The sequence below is a fragment of the Paroedura picta genome, chromosome 9 (assembly GCF_049243985.1).
Source record: "Paroedura picta isolate Pp20150507F chromosome 9, Ppicta_v3.0, whole genome shotgun sequence".
In the NCBI taxonomy this organism is placed as follows: Eukaryota; Metazoa; Chordata; class Lepidosauria; order Squamata; family Gekkonidae; genus Paroedura; species Paroedura picta.
In genome coordinates, this window is record NC_135377.1 from 68035837 (window position 1) to 68063320 (window position 27484).

General features: G+C 46.0%; 1 protein-coding gene across 13 annotated transcripts in view; it reads left to right on the forward strand.

The window, feature by feature from the left end:
- The window catches only part of PHACTR1 (phosphatase and actin regulator 1), a 312123-nt gene that overhangs the window by 200628 nt on the left and 84011 nt on the right, over nt 1-27484 (forward strand). For all 13 annotated transcript variants that reach the window (XM_077353220.1, XM_077353219.1, XM_077353222.1 and 10 more), the window contains one exon: nt 4828-4992. In XM_077353220.1, coding sequence (XP_077209335.1) covers nt 4828-4992 — 165 coding nt within the window. The remainder of the gene's footprint in view (nt 1-4827; nt 4993-27484) is intronic.

Genomic DNA, 27484 nt, shown 5'->3' on the forward strand with positions numbered 1-27484 from the left:
CCGAGCTTGTTAAGATAAAGGAAGTCACCGAGAAAAGTGTCCGCATTATTATCACAATTGTTTTCACCTCCCGCCTCTGATGGCATGTGTTAAAAACAAATGGTGCACAAGAAATTCCATGTCCTTGATAAGTTCTAGTAAACAGAAAACAGAAGCCTCCCCCGGCTGCCCCCCTCCCCGGTGACTGCCCTGCTTCGCCACGGCGCTTGGAGCAGGACCGCTGCGTCGCAGGCCCGCGCCAAAGCCTCCCCTCAGCAGCCGCCTACCTGGCGTGTCCCATTGAGGAATGGCAGAGGGGCTTCGCACCTTCCGATTGGCCCCTCTGTCATCAGTTCTAGGGCAAGGGGCTAATCCGGTATTTCAATACCGGACTCGGCCCACAAAAACACTGGAGAAATAAAGCTGTCCACATTAGTAATTAATGGCAGACGCTTTCCCAGTTGTTGCTGGTCCCATCCATCCCCAGCCAAGTGTGAAAACATCCCTGCAAGTGACAAGCTATGCTGGCAACTATCTATTCCTCCCTTTCTTTTTGGCTCAGGAGTGTTCCACCTTACAGGGTTGTTTCTAGATGGCTCCGTTCTTTCTGAGGTATCCCAATAGAGACTGGTGCGGTCATTCTCCTATCTCTAAAAGACCTATCCCCTTTCTTTGGCCTGATTGGGAGTCTCTATATAGGCCCTCAGTTCTCCTGTATGTGTTAAACTGCTCTCAGTCAGGGCTGAATGCTGAAGGAATTCTCTCTCTCAGCATTCAGCTCTAAAGTCTCTCTCTGCTCAGCTGATGCTAAGGAATCAGATTTCTTTGAACAGTCCTTTAGTTGTTTGTACAGTACTTCAAAGCTTTTAAAAGTGAAGTCCATCATAGCTGCCTTGAGAAAATTCTCTGGAAAGGGGGCATAGAATTTTTTAAATAAATAATAAATCACTAGTTCAAAGCTCCCTTCAGTCTCAAGATCACTAGAAGGCATGAGTAGTTCACTGCCCTTTTCAATTTCAGCCCCCTGTCTGTAAATATGGGCATAGTAATTCTGATCTACTTTAGAGATTTGTTATAAGGACATTAGAGATAAAATATGTGGAATGATTTGAACACTAGACATTTATCATAAACATACAAGAAAGCCCATTGCAACCAGCCCTCTCGCTGCATGTCTCTTGGTGTGCCTCGCAGCAGAAGGCATTGCAGGTAATGAGGGCTAGTTTGTAGGAGGGAAGCAGGGCTGGTGTGCAGTTTGGGGCAGCTCTCTGTCTCTGTCTCTCTCTCCCTCTATCGCAGCGGGGGCGGCTCTCTCTGTGTCTCTCTCTCCGTTGCAGCAGGAGCCATAGCATGTAATGAGGGCTTGTGCTTAGGAGGGACGCAGGTCAGGTCAGCAGTTTGGGGCAGCTCTCTCTATGTCTCTCTCTGCCTTCCTCACAGCAGGAGCAATAGGAGGGAATGAGGGCTCGAGTTCGGTCTGGCAGGGCTCTGTGTGTCTCTCCCTGTTTCTGGCGCGTCTGAGAGGAACATTGCTGGCTGCACCCTGTTTGGCCCTATTCCAACTCGGACAGCCGGACACGTTCCACTCCCCCCAGACTGTTTCACAAATATATAGAGGAACCATGGATAAGGATAAGGTTGTAATACAAGTATGATTAGTGTCCAGTTTTCCATGTAAAGCAGGTGACCACCCCTCCCACTGTGTGGGAGGCTGTCTGGCATCCCTATGCAGGTTATTTGGGTGCCCTCTCCCTTCAGTGGTCTCAGAGCAATGAGGAGACTTTGGCTTCAATAGGCCTAAGTCAGGGGTAGTCAAACTGCGGCCCTCCAGATGTCCATAGACTACAATTCCCAAGAGCCCCCTGCCAGCAAATGCTGGCAGGGGGCTCTTGGGAATTGTAGTCCATGGACAACTGGAGAGCCGCAGTTTGACTACCCCTGGCCTAAGTCCTTACCTCTCGGAATGCTCTTTGCCTAAATGGATCTTTCTCCAGGCAAGTTGCCAGAGCAAGTGTTTTTTTCTGCTCGCTCTTAAAATTATGAAAGGAAAAAAAACCTCACCAAGTGTTTCCTAATTCCCAAAGGAACAGAATAGATATTTGCTTGTTCTATTTTTGCACGCCTTGAGCAGCATGAACGACAATTTTCTCCCCATTCAGCCTTTAGTTATAACAGCCGGACTTCATAATACAAAACAGATGTTCTATACTCCCCCCCCCCCCCAAAATGAGGCGAAATTATACAAAAATTAGTGGTTTAAGATTTTAAGGCAAGCTAAGAAATCTTTCAAGGAGGGGAAAATAGGTCTCATGCTGTATAAACCTGATCAAAGTTACACCCTTTTTCAATGGGATATCATTCAATGGGATACTTCAATGGGAAATAATTGAAGGCAGTGGGTTTAGAAGAGCGTAACTCTGTTTAGGATTGCACTGTTTGGCACAGGGAGAAAGAGAGAGGTTTTAGGGGATTCTGTAACCCTTGCAATTTAGTGCTGAGAATGTGCAACCTTATTTTAAGTTCATGAGCCATATATTCCTGTCCTCTGCATAGTTGCGGTTTTATGCTTCACCACTCGTTCAATTCAATGCAACGGTTTATTTGTAGCACGCTCGTTTTAGTGGGTCGAGGGAAAGGAAAGGAACAGAAAGAGTAAGACGGAGGAGAAAACACCGAACCTGCTAAAATAGGATGTGTCTGTAGCTACTTAGGTTTCTTTGCATTCATTTTGATGTTTCTCTGTTCCTCAGTCATCCCGCACATATTGGATAATGTTCTTTCAATGCATGTTATAGAGTCCACCTTCTAAAATGGCTGTTTTCTCCAGATGAATTGATCCTTGTCACCTCCAGATCAGTTGTAATCTTGGGAGATCTCCAGCTACTACCTGGAGATTGGCAACCCTAGGTGTAGGGCACAGAGCTCTTCTGATATATCTTGGCAATGCTTACAACAAACCCATTAGGTGATTCTGAATATTACCGTAAAATCATTGAGTGTGGGTGGGTGGGTGTTTCTGTCGAAGAGATTAAAGGCTTGGATCTTTCCTATAATAAATAAAAGGGGGTCAAAAAAGCAAGTTGTAGAACTACTCACAATGCTTCTTCTCAAAATTGTGACTCTCTACTGAACACATGTTTTTAGCATCTGAATCATGGTTTTGAAAACAATCTTGCATCTGAAAAGTTATGGCTTGTTCCAGGAATCTTAAGTACTCTGAAAAATTTTGTCATTTACCGGATGTTCTAGAACAGACTTTCTCAACTTCTTCATCATTGAGAAACTCCTGAAACATCCTTCATGCTTCAAGAAACCCCAGAAATGGTGTGATGATTCAGAATATGGTTGGGAAGCATAACTGTGTGCATGCCCATCCCTTGTGCAGGCCTCCCCTTTCCACCCAGTCCAGGCCCATCATTGGCCATGGGGGGGGGGGCAAGTCAACAGGACCGTATATGGTCATGTCACTCAAGAAATGTTTGTATAAACAATTAACTTCCACCCATTCAAGAAACACTTCCAGGGCTGTGAAGACATCCTGGTAGTGAAAGCCTGGTCTAGAATGAGGATGAGGATGAGGATTATGTTATCCCTTCAGTCGTGTCTGACCTTCAGTGATTCTATAGAAGTCTTCACCACGCGTCCCTGTCTCTGACTGCTTCTTTTAATTGGTTCATGATCATTCCTGTATCGTCTTTGATCGTGTCAAGCCAGCGGATCCTTTGGCGACCCCGTTTCCTTTTGCCACTGACCATCCCGAGCATTAATGATTTTTCTAGTAAGTTTGATTGCATGATATGTCCAAAGTAAGTGAGCCTTAGCCGCAATATCTTCTCTTCTAATGACATACTTGGTTTGCTCCTCTCTTGTTGGTAACTTTGGCTGTCCATGGTAGAATGAGGAAAATATGTCTAAGTGCAAGCTCAACCATGTTGCATGGAGTTGCCATATTTGGGTTGGGAGGTTTAAGAGTGGAGCTGGTGGAGGGAAGACTCTTGAGAAAGGACGGAGCTCAGCAATGCCACAGTGTCCACCTGCCATCGCTGTCATTTTATCCTGGGCAACTGTTCTCTGAGTCCTGGAGACTCGTCATAATTCTGGTAGGAATACAGGCCCTGTGTAGAGGTTGGTCGCTTTAGGAGACCATGCATTTAGAAGTGGATTCTCAGGTAGCGTATGGTGACTTCACTGGGCTAGCTGTCTAAAACAGGAGGTGCCCAGAGCTAAAGTGTGCTTGGAAGTCATGCTCTTTGGCCTTCAAGCTTTCTCTCATTAATCACAGGGGATTTGTGAGGCACGCTGGTGGTTACTCAGTGGGGAGAAAAAGGCTGAACTCCGCCTGCCGTGTTCTACTGCTGAGCAGCTTAACAGGGGACAAAGGAAACAAAGCTCCACAGCCTCTAACTTTTTCTCTTTCCCCTTCCCCCATGTCAAAGGTATGTGTGGGCTCTTTCTCCCCCTCAAAATGGCTGCTTGAAAGGCAGATGAAGGGACATGATCTTTCTTGGCAGCTCCTAAAACATTTAAGGCAATTTTCCTGGTCTCCCCCTTTCCCTTCTCTTATTCCTCCAGGGCCTATGTATCGTTTCTTCTATTGTTTATAAAACTCCAAGGAGAAAATACCTTTTTGGATTTGCAGAATCACCTTCCCAGATTATCTTTGAATTTCTGTTGGAAGGTGCAATGCAAAGGGCATGTGTCACTATTAATACTTCAGTGGTAACCAGTGCAAGGTGAACCTGGGTTAAAAAAGAAGAAACCTCTGTCTTCTCCGGCAAGGTGAAACGCTATGCTTCCTTTTAACTTATTCTTTCCCTTCCCTGTCTCTTTCATTTGGTGGCCCCATAGCTGAAGAAGTGGAGAGGCTGGCTGCCATGCGCTCGGACTCCCTGGTTCCGGGGACCCACACCCCTCCAATCCGGAGGAGGAGTAAGTTTGCCACGTTAGGAAGACTTTTCAAGCCGTGGAAGTGGAGGAAGAAGAAAAGCGAGAAATTCAAGCACACGTCTGCAGGTAATGAGAACAACTGCTGTTTGCTTTATTTCAACAGGCAAGCGAGGGAAATCAGAATTTGCCGGTACAGCTATGTTGTGCTGCACAACACAATGATGACAGCATGTCCATAGGGAGGCCTGCATCCTGCGCTCAAAGCCCAGAATGCAGCATTTTCCCATAGTCCTCTCTGCCCCTCCTGACTACCGGAAGATTGCTATCATGGTTGTGGGCTGTGGTGGAGGAACAGCTGCTCAGGTCAAGGGGCTGCTTACTTCATGCAGCCTTTTTCAACCTTTTGACCACAGAGGAACCCCTGAAATATTGTTGAGGCTTCGAGGAACCCCCAAAGTGGTGACGTGCCCCTTCAAAGAAGTGGACATGGAAGTAAGATGCGGGAGCCAGCCAATTAACTGATTGATCATTTACCATTATTTAATTGTGGAGAAAGAGACTAGGCCTATACAGCAACAGGGGGAGCAAGCTCCAGAATGTCTAGTGATGTCAGCAGCCAGCTGAGCTTCAGGGAACTAGTGGGAATGGCCGTGTAAGTCCTGGGTTTCCCAGAACCCTGGTTGGGAATCCCTAACTTAATGTATACACTGTCTTTCTCCTTAGCAGTGGTCCAAAGAAGCCTAAGCTACTTACACAATTCTCTTTTGCTTCCTTAGCTTTGGCTGAGAATGTGTGGGTCACCCAAGGTCACCTAACCAGGTTCCATGGCAGAGTGAGGATTCGAACAGGGGCTCTCCCACATCCTAGACTAGCACTAAGACTGCAGGCAGTTCTGTGACAGGAAGCCTCCTGCAGGCAGTTCTGTTTGCCTGCTGCCTTTCTGAGCTGCGAGGGAAGAAAATTTGTTTCAAAAACACGGTGACAGTGTTTGCCCCGTTATGTAAGGGTCACCCAATTGTCTTTATTTATTACTTTAAATTGTGACCCCTGGGTTTCATTGCTACGCCCCTCCCTAGAATTCTTGCTTAGTCTCACTAGGAAGGAGAAAACGCATGCCAAGCAAATTCCAGGAAACGAAAAGCTTACTTAGTTTGCGTTGATAATTGGATCTACTCCAACAATTTTCATTTTGCATTGGAGACTTCATTAGCCTGGAGCCTTTTGCATTTAATTGTTCCAAGCCCACCCTTGTATAGTCATGTGGTGTTTTGACTGTGTGTTTGCATGTTCAGTGCCATCCAGTCATTCCTGACTTATGGTGATGCTATAAATGAATGACCTCCAAAACATCCTATTGTTAACAGCCTTGCTCAGGTCTCACAGACTGTGTGACATGGCTTCCTTGACTGAGTCAACCCATCTCATGTTGGATCTTTCTCTTTTCCTTCTGCCTTCAACATTTCCTAGCATGATTGCCATTTCCAGTGATTCTCCTCTTCTCATAATGTGACCAAAAGTATAATAGTCTCAGTCATTTTAACCTCTAGAGAGAGTTCTGGCTTGATTTGATCTAGAACCCACTGATTTGTCCTTTGGCAGTCCATGAGATCAGTAAAACTCTCCTCCAATACAACATTTCAAGTGAATCAACTTCATGTTTTTTTTTAAAAGGTGATCGCGTTACAACATTGTTCCTAACTTTTTTAAAAAAGCAGTCTTGCAGTCTTGCACAGCAGTGTTACAGTGTTATAATGTTATAACTATTTTTTTTTAATTACATTTGGGACACTTTGGAAAAAGGGGGGATACGATCAATGGCGCAGAATTAAGGAGCACAATGAAAACAAAGGTGCAGGCAGGCACTATTCTGCAATAAAAATCTTTTTTGGAAAAGGGGAAGGAAGAAAAGCATGCTGGGAGGCTGCCTCCATCAGACTCATGTTGTGAATTTCAGCCTGGGAAACAAGGGGAAGAAACCACAAATGTGGAAAACCTAGAGTCAACTCACAGCATCCAAAGGAAATCCGAGGTGAGGCTAAATCAAAGTATGTCTCCTAATGCGGAAACGCTCCAAGAGATCAGTTCGTGGTCTCCAATATGGAACTAAATCAATTTCCAATAACGGTGTGATCATTTAGAAAGTTATAATCATTTCCTTTATCACCATTCCATCAATACCACTAACTTTCCTGCAGGACCGTTTTATTGAGATTCATAGAGCTTTTCACAGTCTTTTTGGTGGACACATACAGAACAAAGGCACTATGAATGAGCTACACGGCTTCCTTAGCGAACATGGAAAAAGAAATGGAGTGCTGTTTTCAGCTTGGCGTGATAACAGATTTGAATGGAATTGGTATCTGATATCTTGAATCTCAGTGAGGTTAGCACTTTAATTTCCCAAGCAAATCACAAGCAACCCCTAGGGAATGCTGTAATGAGAACCAGCTCGCTTAATCTTTTAGCGTTCCGATAAACGTCTTCAGAAAATATAATTTCCATTTAGGAAAACATAATTTCCGTCCGCCTCCTGAGGAAATGCACTCAATTTTGCCCACTTTGGAGAGGATTAGAAATTAGCGAGGAGGAGAGAGAAACACAGCCTTGAACATTCAGTGACAGGTCCAAGTGTACAGATGACAAACGACGTCCACGGCACCTTATGCCCCAATAAATGTGTTGATTTGCAAGGTCCACAGTATTGCCATGGCTTTGACTGCTATCTCTGTCAACTGAATACATGCAGCTAGTTTATGTTGAGTTAGAAGTCAGTATTGTTTTTGTCCATGGATATCTGGAGGGCCGCAGTTTGACTACCCCTGCTTTAAGTAAAACGTCTGCAGCCCTTGGTGTCCCTCATGCTGGATAATGCACTTTCAATGCACTTTAGAAGTAGATTTCCCCTTGTTTCGCACAGGATGTTGAAGTTGGTCCCATCACTGATGTAGAGGCATCAACAAGGAATCTAGCATCAGTAGGATCTTCTATGAACAAATTATTTGTTTTACTTCTTGGAGTTTACAGCTAGGTGCTGAGAGCAAGCTTGGTGTCATGGTTAGGGTCAGCAGCCTCTAATCTGGAGCACTGGATTTGATTCCCCACTTCTTTTCCACATGCAGCCTGCTGGGTGACCTTGGACCAGTCACAGTTCTCTAAGAGTTCTGGGGAGGGCAAAGTGCCTCCTTCTTTTTATCCCCACAACAAAACAGTCCTGAGAGTCTGTAGCTACCCCGAGATCACCCTGAACGTTTCCACGGCCGATCAGGGATTCGATCCTGGATCCCCCAGTTCCTCATCAAGCACTCTAACCACTACACCAGGGGTAGTCAACCTGTGGTCCTCCAGATGTCCATGGACTACAATTCCCATGAGCCCCTGCCAGCTGGGAATTGTAGTCCATGGACATCTGGAGGGCCACAGGTTGACTACCCCTGCACTACACCACGCTGGCTGTCATAGTCTGCTGTGAATAGTTGACATTTCCCTACAAAGAAGGCTGGTGGCTCAACAGGCAGGACATCCCATCTGTGAATCCCAGAACTGACCGGCATCCAAGATGACACCTGGGCTTTTCACGACACACACTGATCCTTGAATGAGAAAGCAAATAACATCTGGAACAGCTGCCCTTAGTAGTCTCTTAAAGGATTTCTCAACTGCCCATTCACTTTCAGACAAGCAATGCTTGTCGCTGTTGTCTATTTTTGTCCATGAAAAGGGATGTTGATGCTGCTTAGTGGCTGAATCTTTTGTGCCCCCTTGAAAAACTGCTGCATCGCATATTTCCAGCCATTAAGAGACACACTCTCCCTTGCTGGATTGAAAAGGCCTTTTTAAGAATGTACGAACCCACATGACATTGCTTTAATGGCGCATTTGTAAGAAGAAGAAGATCCTTAAAGGCGTCCGAGCTTACAGGAAAGGAATGTTTAATGAGGCTATTTAGATTTTATGCTAATCACAGCTCCAGATGCTCTAAAGATTATCTGCAACTACACCAAACTGCAATTCCACAGTGCCGTTCAGCAATAATTTATTGCTGCAAAAATGAGAGGTTGCAGTTAACCTATTGGGAAGAGTGTGTGTAAGGCAAGTTTCAGAAATGGAATAGGCAGAATGACACTATCTAGGATTTCTTGTTCTCCTTGATCTTCTTTGTGACTGGTGAGTTGCACTGCATGTCCAAAGGGAAATTTAGCATGTCCAAAGGGACATTTAGCTGGTCTCATGGCTTAAGTGCCACTCAGCACAACACCCACTCAGGATGGTTGTCCCACCCCTGTGTGCCTCCTCCTCCAACTGGCTTGCCTGTCTGTCCAGCAGCCAGCCAATTGCCTTCCGTCCCCCATCTTTGACCACTCCCTCCTCCTTCCACTTCCCTCGGAGGCTCAGCATCTGCAAATCCCTGCTGCATGAGAGCTGCCCCTGTCAATGAGCTCCATGAAGCCTGCATCCTTTCCAGGTCCTGGGGGGAGGGAGAGGCCATCCACAGAGTTCTTCCACTCCCCCTCCCCCAATCTAGCACCCGTTGTATTCCTGAATGCAACGGGCTGTGCCTCTAGTCAGTAATAATGCAATTCTTACTTCTGAACCTACAGAGCAGGGATTCCCAACCTGAGTTCCATGGAACCCGGGGGTTACACAAGAGGTTCCCAGGCATTATACAGCCTTTCCCAGAAGTTCAGATGGCTGCTGACATCACTAGACATCGCTGGAGGCCAGTTCCCTAGTTGCTCTACAGGCCTAGGCAGAGTCTGCACTTCCTTTGTTTATTCCATTGTCAATCCTGTTGAATTCAGATCTCTTTGAACTCGAGTCTTCCTCTCCCCCCCCCCCCATTGAAACAGGAAAGTCTTCTGCACGTGGTTAAGGAGGCTCAGAAGGGGGGGGGAGGCAAATGGAGACTCTTTCTTTGTTTTCTTGAAGGGGGGATAGGATCAAAGAAGTCAGAGGAGGGAGGAAAAAATCCTTTCTTTTCTTGAAGGTGGGGGGGAACGAAGAAGGCACAAAAAAAATCCAAGGCCAACAGAAGTTGAGAGAAATTAGGGCTTCTGCTTTAAGGCAGGCTTGTCACATGACTACTTGTAGCCAATCACGGGTCCTCTACCACGGAGGAGAGTCCAGATTCAAAACAATGTGATTTTATAATATATTCAGCTTTAAAAGCACTCCAAGATATCGCACAATAAAGGTAGGGTCACTCCGGATCAATCCTTCTTGCTGCAGAAGGAAATTTTAAATCGCCCCAAATCCAAACAGAAATCGCATTCTGTGTAGAGGGCAGGGACTGAATCGATCTGGGGTTGGAATAAAAGCTCCGTGCAGTTTACACCCTAGTCTCTTTCTCCACCATGGAAACAGTAAATGATCAATCAATTGCTTGATTGGCTGGGACATGTCACCACTCCCAATGTTCATTGAAGCCTGGAAAACATCTCTGGGGTTCCTTTACAGTGAAGAGGTTGAGAAGGGCTGCTGCGGAGCTCATTGCCTTCTGCCTGCACTTTATATTTGATGGATGGATTGATTTGATTTATATGCCACCTTCCCAGTAAGCCAGCTCAGGGCGATGCACATCATTTTACTCAACAGCATGTAATAAAGTTCAAATGAATTGAACAAAATATCATCATCAACAGCCTTCTTATAAAGTGCTTCAGTTCTTCCGGGACTAGACTATGTAGACTATGTAGTCACCAAAAAATGGAAACAAAGTTTTTAGTATTAACTGTTTTAGTGTTTAATGCTTGTTAAATTTTAGTGTGGAAATATTTTGAATCTGTTATTACAAATGTTGGAAGCCACCCTGTGACCTTCGGGAAGGGCGGCATATAAATTGGACAAATAAATAAATATTCATGAGTCAGATTTTAATTCCCTCTCTTGACTTGTAGCGACACAGTGAGAAACTGGCTGGAGAACAGAAGGGCTCATTTTGAGGAAGAGGGTCATTTGAGGTCTTGTCAAGAAGAAATATAAAATGTTGGAAATTAAAGCAGCAGTGTTGGCTAATCTGCTTTTATATAGCATTGAGTTGGGTTGAACTTTAACAAGTAACAACATTAAGGTTCCAAGTTCTGGGTCGAGGAATACCTGGAGATTTTGGGGGTGGATCCTGGGGAGGGTGGGGTATGGGGAGGGGAGGGGCCTCAGCAGGATAACATGCCCTAGAGCAGAGGTCTTCAACCCCCGGTCTGCGGCCCAGTACCGGGCCGTTAAGGCCATGGTACCGGGCCGCCAGCTGCCGCGCCTGCCTTCCCTTCCCCCCTGCAGCGAGAGGGGGGAAGAGGCAGGCGCGGCCACTGGCACGCCAATGACGCAAACGTGCACGCGCGGAGCTGCCGCACATGCGTGTTTGTGTCCCCTGCTGGCGAAAACGCGCATGTGTGGCTGTTTTGCGCATGCGCGTTAGCGCCACCTAGTGGCGAAAACGCGCATGCGCAGCAGCTGCTGTGGCCGGGCCACCGGCTCTCTCCCACCCTCGCAGGCGGTCCCCAACTACAAGAAGTTTGGGGACCACTGCCCTAGAGTCCACCCTCTAAAGCAGCCATTTTATCCGGGGGAACTGATCTTAGCCGTCTGGAGATCAATTGGAATAGAAGAACTCCAGGTGCTACCTGGAAGGTGGCAACCCTACACTGCATCCTGAATCATAGCTAGGGAAAATCGTTGTGTCCTGAGATAATTTTGCAAGTTTCTGCTTTGATGCTTCCAAGCTGGTGACGGAGGCCTTGATTCTACGAAATCCAGAACCATACTAAGTATAAATATTCCTGTGGGTTTCATTTGTGGCTTATTCGTTGAAAATTGAAGTTAAAGAACATTGATACTTCTGCAAATATTCATCTTTTAATCAGCATTGCCAGCAATGAAATAACTGAAGCTGGCATTCCCTCGGGCAAGAGCAGAGCAGTACATCGATTGAACTGAGCTGTTCCACTGACCTCCTGCCTGCCTGACCCATATTAGACTTAGCTCTTTCTTATCATAGCAATATGAGCCTTGTCATGCAATAACTTTTCATCGCCGGCATGTTTATGATCCTGGTAGCCATCAGTAAGTCAGGAGCACAAAATCCTAACTCGGAGGCATCATAAATACGAGCAGAGGGCTATAGAGGACTATAGAAAATTGTCCTGAAAATTATTTATTTATTTATTTATCATACTTATATACCGCCCTCCCCGGAGGCTCAATTACAATTATAACCTTGTTTCCCTGGATCCAAGTGATTTCTCTTTTTTCATGGAGGACCAGGATCTCCTCTGTAGTTGTCTGTCACGACCACTATCTCACTGGACAAGGAGAGGCTTGGTCTTGTACTATATACAGCTCAAAATACAATGGAGGCTCTGTATCAGACTTTCACGAAACCCTGGGGTTGCTTGATGGACCTGTAAGGGTTTCCTGAATGGGCGGGAGTTGGATAGTTGGGCATGGATGTTCCAAACATCTTCCCTCCCTCTGTATTGTCCCAGTTGTGGATGTAGCAGGGGAGGAGGGTCGAGAGAGATAGATTTGCTCACCACAGTCCGATAATCGAATAGCGGACTAGGTGTGGTTGGGAGAGGGAGAGACAAAGAAAAACGACAGACACCCGACGCACAAGGAAAAAGCTAAGTCAGAATCAGCTTACAAAAAAACATTGAGGTAAAAGTGGTCTCAAAAGAACTGGGCAAGGGAATTCGGGGAGGGGAACGGGACAAAAATCCCAGAATAAAAACTAAAGGCACAATAAAATGAGTGCAGAAATCAGGGGATGACCACAACTGTATGGGGCCAGAACTCATGGAAGGAAAAGAAACATGGAAAAGGTCTTTATTAGGACATGGTAATTCAGCCAAGGTGAATTTTCCTTTTTTGTTTGTTTCTTTGTTTGTTTGTTTTCATCTTGGGATTGTATCATGTATGACAATTCAACCGGTCTCTCTCTATTTTACATTCAGACCAGCACATAGGTGATTTAATTAAACAAGAAGGTGGCATGTACTGGAAGAGATAAGCCCACACACATTATAGATATATGTAGAGAAAGATCAGTAGACTTGACTTGTTACTTTCAGATCCATACTTGTTTCATCATTTATGGGGGGTGTGGAGGGGGATCAGTCTGATATACAGATGGTTTCTGTTGCTGGCCTGATAATTAAAAGATTTGGGAAATGACAGGATTTTTTACAAAACCCGGATAAATCTAATGCTATCCTTATTTAATCTCACCAAGCTTTTCCCTACAGCTGTTCATCTGCTTTGGAGGAAGGTAATTAGATAGAACTAGGAGAACATGCTTAGAACTAAAAAGAGAGTCCGGTCCGGAACGCTTCCCTTTTGCCATCTTGTTATACCATAAAAATCTTGCAAATAATTCCATTTCTAAAAACATGGTGTTCAGATATTTAATTATATGCCACTTGGTCATGAACAAGGGGTGTCTCAGAGGTCTTCTTTCCACATGGGTTCAGAATTTTATTTATTTATCTTTTTTCCCAGCCTCCCTTGAATCAGCATGTTGCAACCATTTGCACACTGTGTTAGTGGGCAGTGGGTAGGTGTGGCTTGTCCCCCCCTCCGGCTCAGCGCGGGGAGATAAAGGGATGGGTGGATGGGTGGATAGTAGGAAGGAAGGAAGGAAGGAAGGAAGGTAGAAAGTGAGCAGGTGAGAGGGCGAGAAGAGGCAGAGAGAGAGAGGCAGAAAGTAGAGAGAGAAATGGAGGAACTAAGGAAGGAAGGAAGGAACAGGTACAGGGGGAAGGAAGGAAGGAAGGAAGGAAGGAAGGAAGGAAGGAAGGAAGGAAGGAAGGAAGGAAGGAAGGAAGGAAGGAAGGAAGGAAGGAAGGAAGGAAGGTGAAAGGGGGGAGAGGGGTGAAGGGTTTTCAAAAAAAACAACTATAAAGTTTTGCCCAAACAACAGAGCATCACTCCCGATGTCCCTGACATGCCCAAGCCCAAGCAATAGAACAAGATAGTAACTCAAACTGCTAAGTGAACTCAAGATGAAAGCCAGGTTGGTGTGCTGGCTAAGAGCGGCAGCATGTAATCTGGAGAACTAGGGTTGCCAGGTGTACTGGCCCAGGTAAGGGTCCCCCAGTTTCTGGATGCACCACCCCCCTCCCTGAACACACCCCAGCCTGAAAGAAAATTGCCTTTTTACACGATGTGTTGAAATCACCCAGAAAAGTTTGAGTCAACATACCGGGGTCCTTGGGGGATGATGTGCTGGTTTGTAGGCAAAACTCTATAATTAGAAGCAAATTCTACCATAATGTTTTGACCCAAAGCCACAGTGTTGTCTCCTAACATGCCAACGACACTTCCGGGTCATGTCAATAAGCTCCAGAAAGTACACCCCATTCCCCGTCAGCTGTGCAGATGGACTTGGCAACCTTATGGAGAACTGTGTTTGATCCCCCCCTTCCCATGAGGCCTGCTGGGTGACTTTGGGCTAGTCATGGTTCTCTCAGGCTCTCCCATCTCACAGGGTCTGTTGAGGGAAGAGGAAGGGAGGTGATTGTGAGCTGCTTGGAGACCTCTTTGGGTAGTGAAAATCAGGGTGCCCAAAAACCCAACTCTCTTCTCTAAATGTCTTTAGTGTAGTGCAATCAGGTTGGGCTTCAACTGTAACCGGAGGAGTTCAAGCCCGTAAGAGTCCAGAAATTGGATCAGTGTCCCTGTAGAACACACTGAGTTCTTCTGGAACAAGCGTTACTAATTTGTTAGAGCCAAGTATCAAGTATAGCCCGTAAGTAGTTCAAAGCATATCTGAAATAATCTTGATGGGAACATTCAGCAGTACATTTGGAACCTGTGTAAACTTCACTGTTAAATCAGCAGGTCTTTGTTCCCTGTTAAATCAGCAGTTTCCCTCCCCTACCCCCACCCCAAGGAACAAGGGTTCCTCCCTAGACCAACACAAAACATATACAAATGCTCTCCGATATTAGTTTCACATGATTTCATTCACTAGGGAAAAGGCTAGATGAGGCATGAGTTAAACCAGGGTAGTCAACCTGTGGTTCTCCAGATGGGCTCATGGGAATTGTAGTCCATGAACATCTGGAGGACCACAGGTTGACTACCCCGGAGTTAAACCCTTAAATTGGACCAGTAACTTCAGTTTGAGGGTTCTTTTCCAGTTCAACCCAACTTTCTAATAAGGGCCTAGACAAAGAGAGGAGCAAGCATCAGTGGCAGAGCATATGCTTGGCATGCTGAAGGTCTTGGGTTGCCAGATCCAGGTTGAATACAATCTGGAGACTTTGGGGGTGGAGCCTGCAGAGGGCGGGGTTTGGGGAGTGGTATATAATGTCAGACAATCCACCTTCGAAGGGGCCATGTTCTCCTGGGGAACCGATCTCTGTTGCCTGCAGATGAGCAGTGATTCTGAGGGATCCTCAGGTCCCACCTGGAAGCTGGTATCCACATGACAGTCCCAGATTCCATCCTCTGCATCTCCAGTTTAAAGGATGAGGTGGAAGGTGATGAGAAAGACCCCTGCTTGAGACCCAGGAGAGCTGCTGCCAGTCTTGGTGTAGTGGTTAGGAGTGCGGACTTCTCATCTGGTAAGCCGGGTTTGATTCCCCGCTCCCCCACATGCAGCCAGCTACGTGACCTTGGGCTTGCCACAGCACTGATAAAGCTGTTCTGACTGAGCAGTAATATCAGGGCTCTCTCAGCCTCACCTACCTCACAGGTGTCTGTTATGGGGAGAGGAAAGGGAAGGCGACTGTAAGCCGCTTTGAGACTCATTTGGGTAGAGAAAAGTGGCATATAAGAACCAACTCTTCTTCTTCTGAGTAGTCAACATTGACGTTGATGGACCAAGAGCCTGATTCAGTATAAGGCAGCTTCATGTGCACATTAATGTTGCTCAGGTTTAAGGAGGTAAAGAAAGGTTCAGTTAAGGTTTTGAATTAGATTTACATTGACTTCCTAAAAGCAATTGAGAGGAATTGAGATTTAACTGAGATGACCATTCCTGTTCCTACAGACAGCAAAGTTTTCTATCAAGATGAAAGGGTGTCAATAAAATCGCATCCATCTCATACAAATGCATTAAGAATGATGATACCAGCTGGTCTCGTCTGCTATGTTCTTGGAAGAGCCAAGCTCCATTTCCCCTCACAAAAATCAGCTTTCTATCCTCAACAAGACAAGGACGTGTTAGAATATTTCTGACAGATGCTGGCCCCACGGGAACCGAGGGACAGATGTTTCCTACTCCATGTGGTCTTTTACCACGTCCTGAATGAAGCAGGCATCAACAAAAAGCCATCCAGAAGCTGAAACATGCCATATGACAAGCCTTTTACTTTAACAAGGAGACTTCCAGGGAGTATCAGGCAGGCAACAAAAGTCTCCCGTAAAGTTTTGCAGGCTTATAAACGGAATGGCATTATATGAACGATGTCCCAAAAAGTTGCCATGCCCTTTTCATGCATAAGAAATAGTACTCTCTCTTTATGAATATTAAGATGGTGAATTGAACTGGTTTGAACTGGTTTAAGCAGAAAGCTGCATGTGACCACCAATGGTGATCTGTTGTTGTTTTGTTTGGGCCTGTCTTGTAGCAGGTTATCCCTTGATGTCATTCTGGCTTTCCTTACAACATCAGGTGGGAACTGTAATTTCAAGAGTGTCTATTGCAGATCCTGCAGGTGAGACTCTCCGCCTGAAGGACTAGAACAACTGGGTTGTAACACAGAGGTTAGTGAGTTTAGGATGGTGACTCGAAGAAGAAGAGCTGAGGATTGTGTACCCCACATTTTATTACCCAAAGAAGTCTCAAAGCAACTTACACTCTCCTACCCTTCTTCTCCCCACAAGAGACACCCTGTGAGGAAGGTGAGGCTGAGGGAGCCCTAAGAGAACTGTGACTGGCCCAAGGTCACTCAGCTGGCTGCATGTGGAAGAGAATGGGAATCAAACCCAGTTCTTCAGATTAGAGGCTGCTATTCTTAAACACTGCACCGAGCTGGCTCTGAAGGCATGTAGATATGTTTGGTGATCAGTAGGCTTCCAGGTTAAGGTGGATTTTATGCTATTTGTACAGTAGTGTCTAGAAATGTTGCTGCCATAACTGGGTTATTGTTATTTTATAAGTAATATTTTATTGTATTTAATTGTTTTATCATAAACCGCCATGAGCTGGCTAGTCCAGACGTGGCAGTAAACAAGTCAGATTAAATAATAAATCTTTTGTCACAAATGACATCATTAATTGCTAGAAAGTTTGACCTTTGTCAAGGGAAAGAAAATGAAATTGTATAATCCATTCCCTTGTATAAGCATGCATTAATCCATTGAAGAGGGGGAAATGCTTCTCTTGGTCAAATATTCTAGAGATCTCTCTCGTGTATATATAAGACAAGGTATATTGAGTATAGTTAGTTCACTCTTAGCTTAGGCCTTTTTCAGCCCAGCTCATTGCGCAAGCGGCCAGCCTCCTGCAAGGGCCCTGGAACCTGAAAAGAGCCCCTGCAGGCTCATAGGAATGTGGTGAGTGTGTGCATGTTGCTAATACTGATTATTTAGGAGTGGAGCCTGCAGATGACCATTTGGGGAAAGGAGAGAACTTAGCAGAGCTGAGATCCCAAAGAGTCCCCCTCTGAAGCTGCCACTTCCTCCAATGGCACTGCTCTTCATAGGCTGAAGATCAGCAGTAATTCCCAGAGAACCCCAGCCCCTACCTGGAGGTTGGCAACCAAGGCACCTCGGATCAGAACTCTGGAGGCTGTGCGCTTGTGAGTGGAAGAATCAGTTGCTTTGAATTTAGAGGTGCAAGGAGAGTTTCCAGCTGGCACAGTATGAAACTGTGGTTGGTGCAACCCAAATTGCTCCTGGGGGGGATCGGTGGCCTAGTACAAGAATGCCTGTTTGCTTCCACTGAGCAATGTTGGCATGCGTTTGTTAGTTACGGGGCATGCACAGGCCAAGGGACCTCAATTGATAGTTATATTCCTGCTTGCTGTCCAGCTGCTTTCATTAAAATGGACCAGCTTATAATAAAAACCCTCTGAAAGATGCTTTTTAAAAAAAAAGTCTATCCACAGATCTGTCTTACAATAGTGTCCCATTCTCTGTGCAACTTAATGAGTCCAAAACCTCACGGTCTAATGCTAAATCACATACAGTTTCCTTAACACAATGCGTGCTGCAGGCAAAAACGTACAATGGAACCATTTGTACGACTTGTGGCAGCCAAAGGGGCACATTCTTTGCCCTCTGTTGTAATTTTAGCAGTGCGCAGAGACTGTTATCTGCCACCTACTCCAGCAGTTCTTATAAGGCTTCTTAAATCTGATATACAGACTCCTTCGTTTTCTACAGTCTTAGAACAGATGAGTAAACTGTACAGTGAATGAATGCTTGTACAGTTTACCTAGGAAAAAGCAATGAAAGCATCTTTCAAAGAAGAGCTCCCAGTGAGAAATGGAACAAGCAGGCACGTGGATTAGGCCCTAGCTGCAGCAGGGTAAATGCTTGTAGACACAAGCCAATCACTTGGCCTCGTGAGATTAGCAGCAAGAATCTCCTTTTTTATCAAAAGGAAAATTTTGAGATTAAAGATTTCAGCTGCGTCAGAGGACTTGTCTAAACTGTGTCATTGTTAAAGCACTTAAACAAGAGAACTTATTTAATTTGCTATGGGCTACTCTTTGAAGAAGCAGAAATATTTTGATGCCCGGCTGCCTGAAAAATTTCATCAGATTTAGATTATTATTTTCAGTATCCCTCTGAGACCATAGCCTTTTCCACATTCTTGTTTTTCTTTTTGTTGCCATTTCTCCAGATATTCTCCCTTTGTTCCACCTAGGGTTGCCAGCTCTGGGATGAGCAATATCTGGAGATTTGGGAGGTGGGGTTCTCAGCATGGTTCAATGTTTTGAAACAGCCATTTTCTCCATGGGAATTTATCTGTGTCGTCTGGAGATCAGTTGTAATAGTGGGAGATCTCCAGGCCCCACCTGGTAGCTCTCATCCCACATGCGTTTTGCTCCCTCTAGATTTAAACTGCAGAGAGATAAACAGGAAATAAAGCTATTCCATATTGAATCGACCACTAGAGGGAGCCAAACATACATGGAATAGGGGAGAAACCCCAAAGAAAGGGGAATTTGACAGTGAGTAAAATGAGAATGTGGGAAAATCCACTGTATTCTGGGAAAGGCTCTTCATGAGTTTGTGAACCACAATACTGACCATTTACACTAAGGATGCCCTAGAATTATAGCTCATCTCCAGACTAAAGAGATCAGTTCCCCTGGAGAAAATGGCTGCTTTGGAAGGGGGGACTCAGTAGCATTATACTGCACTGAGGTCCTCTCCACCTCAAATCTCTCCCACTACCAGCTCCACTGGGAGTCTCCAGGTATTTCAACCATGCTAAATATACATGTACTGCAATGCCCCCTGCAGGACACTCTTTATGTTCTGCTCAATTTGCAGCCTGCAAGCCTTGCATATTCCACCAGAGACAAAGGAATATTTTCCAGGAGAGCAGTTGGGTTAGTCCACTGCAGCAGAAACAAAAGTGCTGGGCACCTGAAAGACTAGCAGATTTGATGCCCCGTAAGCATTATGTGGGCTTGAGATTGCTCTGTTGGAAGCATGTGTACTATCTTGTTTCCCAGGACTTCCAACATACTGATCGGTATGCCACATCTCAGCTGATCATGAGGAAAACTGGTTTCTATTTAAGGATCAGTTGGTTTGAAGACTCTGGACCCCACTTAAATTAGGGATGCCAGCTCCAAATTGGGAAATACCTGGAGATTTGGGATTCTGAGCATGAGGAGGGCATGGTTTGGGGACAGGAGGGTCTTCAATGAGGTATAATGCTATAGAATCCACATTCCAAAAGTGGCCACTTTCTCCCAGTGGACTGATCTCTGTCTCCTGGAGATCAGCTGTCATTCCAGAAGACCTCCAGTTACCACCTGGAGGCTGGTAACCCTAATTTAAAATGGAGCTGGCCCAATTGGCAGATCTTCTGCAGCCTTCATTGCAAGGCATAGAAAAGGAGTCTATCCTTGAAAGGGGTGGTCCATACTATGGAGCTGACAAATTTGTAGGAGTTGTAGTCGAGTAGACTTGCTAGCAGCACAGGCTCCAATTGAAGCAGGAGTCTTCTGATTTAGCACATGGCCTCATGAGTAAGTGGCCCAAGTTTGGTGGAACTTCCGTACTGAGGCAGCAGAATGTTCTGGGTCGAGAAGAAACAAGAAAGGACTGAGCTTTTCTTTTCCCAGAAAACATCAGTGTAGTGTGTGCTGAAAACCTTGGGTTGCCAACTTCCCGGTGGTGGCTGAAGATCTCTTGGGAATACAATTAATCTCCGGGCGACAGAGATATGTTCCCCCGGAGGAAATGGCTGCTTGGGAAGGTGGGCCAAAGGGCGTTAAACCCCACTGAAGTCCCTCTCCTTCCCAAACCCCATTCTCCTTAGGCTCCACCCCCAAAACCTCCAGGTATTTCCCAACCCAGAGCTGGCCACCGTAGTAGAACCACATAAGCTTCTTTCTTCAGACAGTCATACTGTTAATTCTCATTTAAGGCAATCAGCAGTCTTAATTTTTTTACCTCATTATCTTTCTGTGCCGTTTTTGAAAATCCTTGATTTTTTAATTTTTGCTGTATTAAGAGGCATCGTGGAAGAAGCTGAAGAGGCTGTGATAATTAGCAAAATCGGGCCTAGTCTTGACTCCACGTTATGTGGTTTCTACGTGGTTTGAAGGGAGAGTAAGGACCCCAAGGGAGTAGCGTGCTCAGGAAAAATGCAGGCAGCAACTGGGTCAAGTGTGGCTCCGTTGCATTTTCCAAATGGGCCACGATTTCCCCTTTGGTTTGGGCTGTTTTCCTTCCTCGGTGTTTCCTTCCCCTCTCCCTGCTTGCTGCCTTTCTTACTGTTTCGTTTCCACTGTTCCTTTTCAAGCCCGCGTTTTGGGAGGCAGCGACGTATCACTCCGTTTAGCTTGAACATTTCCGCTCCTGTTTCCTCCCGAGTAAACGTTATATTTATCCTGACGTGAGCGCGGCTCATTCTGTTGTGTTCCTGCGAGGCTTGTTCCAAATTAGCGAGTCTCGCAGCCCGGAATGTGCTGCTTTGATATGTGGGGTAATAATAACATAATGAACCTCAAGCGAGTGGAATTCAGTTGCAGTATATACCAAATTGTCACCGTCAAACGGCTTCGGGAAGTGTTTGTAGGCACAACATCCCAGACCGGGGAGGGTCCTAACCATCTAATGCGAGTCCCCTAGCTACCGAAACTGTGGGTTTCCCCCGTCCTGGAAAAAGGTGTGAGGAGCAGAAACTAAAATCACAGATAATAAATGGCAGCTGTAGTACTGGAGGTCCTTGTCACATTTTGTTCTTCAAACCAGCGGTTAAGATCCTTAGTAAGACTTAAGGACTGTTTTTGGATTTACTGGAGGTCATTGGAACAAAGCCGCAACATCAAGGACCCTGAGGACTGCTAGGGGGGTCTTCCACATGGAGCTCTTGCCTTGACTCCCAAATTGTTAAAGTTGCCAAACTCCAGGAGTGTCCCAAAGATCTCTCAGAATTACAATTGATCTCCAGATGGCAGAGATCATTCCTCCAGAGAAAGTGGTTGTTTAGGTCTCCGTGGTACCCGCTGACGTCCCTCTCCTCCCCACATTCCGCCCTCCTCAGACACCACCCCAAAATCTCCAGGAATTGCCTAACCAGTGAGGGAAAAGAACAGGGGTTCTTTTGGGAACTTTTGCACAAGACCATTGTCTAGTTGTCTCTTTTCTGAGTTTTCCCTGGTTCTGTTCCAACTTTTCCCAACCTTGCTTTGGTATGAGGTTTTCTTAAAGGATCCTAGACAAACTGAGCTTGGGTGGAAAAGTGCAGTTTTCTGCGCCTCCCTGCCAACCTCCAGCATAGGGTGCCAGCTCCAGGTAGGGAAATAATCTGGAGGTGTTAAGGGTGGAGCCTCAGGCAGGTGGGAGGGATTTCCATTTGGGTATAATGCTGTAGAGTCCATCTTATTTGCAACTGGGTGTTCCTGTACATGCAAGACAACCTAGTTGTGGATGGCTGCTGTAACAGGTCACACGGGAGCCAAAATCATTGCCAGGTGGGAGAGGGAAAAGGGTGCATCCTGTAAGTATCATCAAGGCAATTGAGAAAATATCCAAGCGGCAGGACCTTGTCATCATGGGTGACCTCAATTTCCCAGATGTGTGCTGGGAAACAAAGTCTGCGAAGCGTCCTCAGTCATGCAACTTTCTGACCTGCCTGGATGACAATTTCATCTAGATAAACCCACAAGAGGTTCAGCCATACTGGACTTAATACTGACCAACAGGCAAGAGTTGGTGGATGAGGTGAAGGAGGTGGGGACCCTAGGGGGAAGTGACCATGTCCTCATAGAATTCCTTTTGAGATGGGGAGCCAAGGAAGCTTGTAGCCAGACGCAGATGTTGGAGTTAAGTGGATAGGGAATTGGTTAGAGAACTGCACTCAAAGAGTTGTTGTCAATGGTGTTTCATCAGACTGGAGAGAGGTGAGTAGTGGGGTACCTCAGGGCTCGGTGCTTGGCCCGATACTTTTTAACATATTTATTAATGATCTAGATGAGGAGGTGGAGGGACTCCTTATCAAGTTTGCAGATGACACCAAATTGGGAGGACTGGCAAATACTCCGGAAGATAGAGACAGAGTTCAACGAGATCTGAACACAATGGAAAAATGGGCAAATGAGAACAAGATGCAATTTAATAAAGATAAGTGTAAAGTTCTGCATCTGGGTCAGAAAAATGAAAAGCATGCCTACTGGATGGGGGATATGCTTCTAGGTAACACTGTGTGTAAACGAGACCTTGGGGTACTTGTGGATTGTAAACTAAACATGAGCAGGCAGTGTGATACTGCGGTAAAAAAGGCAAATGCCATGTTGTGCTGTATCAACAGGGGCATCACATCAAAATCACAAGATGTCATAGTCCCATTGTATACGGCACTGGTCAGACCACACCTGGTGTGCAGTTCTGGAGGCCTCATTTCAAGAAGGACATAGATGAAATTGAAAGGGTACAGAGGAGAGCGATGAAGATGATCTGGGGCCAAGGGACCAAGCCCTATGAAGATAGGTTGAGGGACTTGGGAATGTTCAGCCTGGAGAAAAGGAGGTTGAGAGGGGACATGATAGCCCTCTTTAAGTATTTGAAAGGTTGTCACTTGGAGGAGGGCAGGATGCTGTTTCTGTTGGCTGCAGAGGAGAGGACATGCAGTAATGGGTTTAAACTTCAAGTACAACTATATAGGCTAGATATCAGGAAAAAATTTTTCACAGTCAGAGTAGTTCAGCAGTGGAATAGGCTGCCTAAGGAGGTGGTGAGCTCCCCCTCACTGGCAGTCTTCAAGCAAAGGTTGGATGCACACTTTTCTTGGATGCTTTAGGATGCTTAGGGCTGATTCTGCATTGAGCAGGGGGCTGGACTAGATGGCCTGTATGGCCCCTTCCAACTCTTTGATTCTATGATTCTGTTATTCTATGATTTCCAGAGAGTCAACTTGGTGTAGTGGAGCAGCAGCTTCTAATCTGGTGAGCCGGGTTTAAATCCCCGCTCCTCCACATGCAGCCAGCTGGGTGACCTTGGACTAGCCACAGCCCTGATAGTACTGTTCTCACAGAACAGTCCCATCAGAGTTCTCTCAGCCTCACCTCCATCTGTCTGTTTTGGAAGGGAAAGTGATTGTCAGCCACTTTGAGACTTCTTCGGGCTGTGAAAAGTGGGGTATAAAACCCAACATCATGTGGAAGTGAGAATTCGCTCCGCAACCAGACAAGTGGTGAATTGGGCTGAATTCCGGGTGTGGAAAAGGTCTCAGTCTGGCAATCCAGCTGCTGCTACTGAATTCCCCCTTTGTAAGTCATTCCCCATTAAGGTGTGCTCTAATTGGAGGTTCAAATAATGAGGCCCTTCAGATAGCTCAACAAATGAATGGGCTTTCAGTGAGCAAATGCATTCACCCTTATTCTCAGCATCTTTTTAAATTCTCTTACTGCTACAGCAGGGTGGATTTAAACTATCTCCACAGAAGAAATACGTTAGGTGACACCTATCACTGTAAAAGAAAACAAAATACATGCATACATAGAGAGAGAGACTGTGCATACATGTTTCTTCCCAAGTTCCAAACGGGGAATTTTTCCCCCCGTTATCTTTAATTAGGATTGCATAACCTTGCAAGAAAACTGCTGACAATTGGAATTGGCAGACACATCCAGCTCCTTCTGGCTCTAATTAGAGTAAGCTCCTCATTGCCAGAAGTAAGAGATTGCGCATGAAAGCTCTTTTAACATTTAATCGGGAGGATGTTATATAATTGTCTTTAATACGGGCAGGCAAAAATTGGAGGGAGCAGGGGACGGGGAACCAATTCTTTTCTTCCAAAGCCATTTGCAACATGTTAAAAACGTTAGGAAGCCACTAAGCCAAGGAAGACCACAGACTAAATTCTCCTGACTGTTTCTCAGCTCTCAGGCATCTCTTTGGCACTAGCCACAGTCATGAACAGATGTCCTCCGAAGGCGTCCAGCCGAGCTGTTCCTCTGCCTTGTCTTGCCTTCCAAGCATTTTAACCCAGTTTCCCTTGGAAAGAGTCACAGTGCCTCCGAAACCGAATGAACATTCTGCTGTCACCTTCAGGCTCCAGTGAACTATTGGAACAAGTTGTAAAATCTGGGCCAATTAGGACGTAACAAGAAGAGATGAGAGATGCCAGCTTCAGGCATAGTCCTGAACCCTTGGAGCTACGAAACGAAAATACACAAATTTTGCAGCCTCTTTTCGTGCAGCGAAACAAAAAGACACACATTTTTCACCCTCTTTTTATGTCCAAACGGTAAATTGTCATAGAATATCAAGATAGGATGACGTGTGAGATTTTGTCAGTTATTACTCCTGACATCAAGAGTCCAGCCTCCAAATCAGCCATGTCCTCCAGGGGAGCTGACCTTGTCATCTGGAGCTCAGGAGGTCTCGAGGCCCCATCCGGGAACTGTCAACCCTCCCAAACATCCAGGGTTAACTGAGGCCCACAGACCAAGGAGGGAGATCACTACCAGTTGGGGATGCTGGAGGAAGACAGGGGTCATGAGAGCCATCTTTCTTCTCCCAATGGAGTAGGGTTGCCAGCTCTGGGATGAGAAATGTCTGAAGACTTTGGGGGTTGGAGCCAGGAGTGGACGAGAATGAAGGTGAGGAGGGACCTCAGGGTTGTATATTGCTATGGAGTCCACACTCCAGAGCAGCCATTTTCTCCAGGGGAACTGATCTCTGTAGTACAGAGATGAGCTATAATTCCAGGGGTTCCCCAGGTCCCATCTGGGTACAGGAAGGAAGGAAGGAAGGAAGGAAGGAGGGAGGGAGGGAGGGAGGGAGGGAGGGAGGGAGGGAGGGAGGAAGGAAGGAAGGAAGGAAGGAAGGAAGGAAGGAAGGAAGGAAGGAAGGAAGGAAGGAAGGAAGGGCCTGTGTGCTACAAGGTTCCCCCCAAGCCAATAGGGCAGCATCTTCTCCTTTGTTCTTCCTTTAATTTCCATCCACAGTGCTAAAATGCTTCCATCAAAGCAAGCAATATAAATACAGTATACAATGCCCAGTGTTCCACCTAAGCTGTGGAGGTGAGCAACCCATTAACTCAGGAAGGCCCCGCTCGGCCCAGTCTTTCCCTGCCCCTTGCCCACTTCCAGATGAGAACAGCAGTCATATTCTGCTCCGGATATGAACAGCTCCACTCAGCAGGTAGAAAAATTAAGTGCTGCCTAGTCTGCATTCCCAGTGTCTGTAATTATATCCCATCTCCTGAACTGCCTTCCCTCCCCAGTTGCCAGTGGAGATGTTCTCCTCAGCATCCTTCCCCAGGAGTTCCTGAGTTGCCTTGCTGGCACAGCATGAATTACGATTCTGCTCTCAGGTCGCAGCTCCGTTCCACCTCCAGGTAGCGTAATTTGTTGACGGAATCCACTGCCGAGCTCTTTATTCTCCAGGAGGAGCCGCAGTCCAGAATGTATATTGTCCATGCTTTCCTTTGTCATTCTAACTATTTTTGTTGAGACATACCAAAAGCAATTTTTAATATGACAACTGATAGGAGGATTTGAGAAGTGAAAGGGTTGTCTGCACAGTTCTCAACGCCTGCATTGATTTGTTTTTCCCCCCTGTGTCATATGTCAGGCTTGAGTGGGAGTGTAATGCCTGGTGCTTAATCTCTCATTGACAATAATCTTTTGCAGAGAAAAATTCTGAACGTTCTATCGCAAAGTCGATTTGCATTTGCATGCCATGCTCAGCTTTTCTACAAATTCCTTGAGTGGATGTATGAAAGGTTTCCCCACTCCATTTGATAAATTGTACAAAAAGGTTAAACAGAAACAGGTCTCCATATGCAATTTGAAGTATGAAGCAACAAGAAGAAGAGCTGGTTTTTTTATATCCTGCTTTTCACTCTGCAGAGGAGTTCCAAAGTGGCTTACAATCACCATTCCCTTCCTCTCCCTATAATGAAGAAGAAGAAGAAGAAGAAGAAGAAGAAGAAGAAGAAGAAGAAGAAGAAGAAGAAGAAGAGTTGGTTTTTATATGTCGCTTTTCTCTACCCGAAGGAGGCTCAACGCCGCTTACTGTCACCTTCCTTTTCCTCTCCCCACAACAGACACCCTGTGGGGTGGGTGAGGATGAGAGAGCCCTGATATCACTGCTCAGTCAGAACAGTTTTATCAGTACTGTGGTGAGCTTAAGGTCACCCAGCTGGCTGCACATGGGGGAGTGCAAAATCGAACCCGGCATGTCAGATTAGAAATCCTCACTCCTAACCATTACACCAAACTGGCTCTCCATGCTGTGAGGTGGATGGGGCTGAGATTAGGCTTGTGCACAGCAGTCCCGATTTGGAAGGCTTCAGCCAAGGCTGTCTTGGACGGCTTCGCCTCAGCCAATGCAGCTGAGGCACTTCAGCCGAGGCACCAAAGGAGAAAGGTGGCACACCGCATCAGCGCACTGTGGGGGGAGGCAGGGGGGAGACATTTGTGCCAGTGTTGTGCGTCAGTGGTGCACTGCGACAGCGTGGTAGGGTGGATGGTGTGGGGTGAAGGCCCAGATCTCTAGGAGTTTATGTCAGTGTGCCCACTGAAGGCCCAGATCTCTAGGAGCTTCCCACCCTGGATCTGGTAATTCATCCACACACACTGTTTCCCCACTGGTGGTCCATGGGGGACCTGACAACCCTACAGAAGCCTGACTGTAGAGTTTTTAAGGAAAGCAGTCAGAGGAGATCCTGGAAACAACAGGTCTGTTTTTAAGCACATACCTAAAAGCCAGCTTTGGGAACCCAGCAAAATTTTGCAAAGTGGAAACCCTACCTCAGCAACTTTGGGGAGTGGAAGAGTAACTAAACTGTGGAATTTGCAGTCAGCGGGCAACTAGCAGAGGAAGCTTCAGTTGGATTCACAGAAGATAGGGTCATCAATGACAACATTAGTAGAATTAGCAGTCTTACAGCTACAAAGTGAGGGGAGAGGAAGCTGTAAATGTTTACTCGGGCCTCTCCTCTGAGGCTTCCCGCCAGGAAGGCCTCCTTACACTTGCG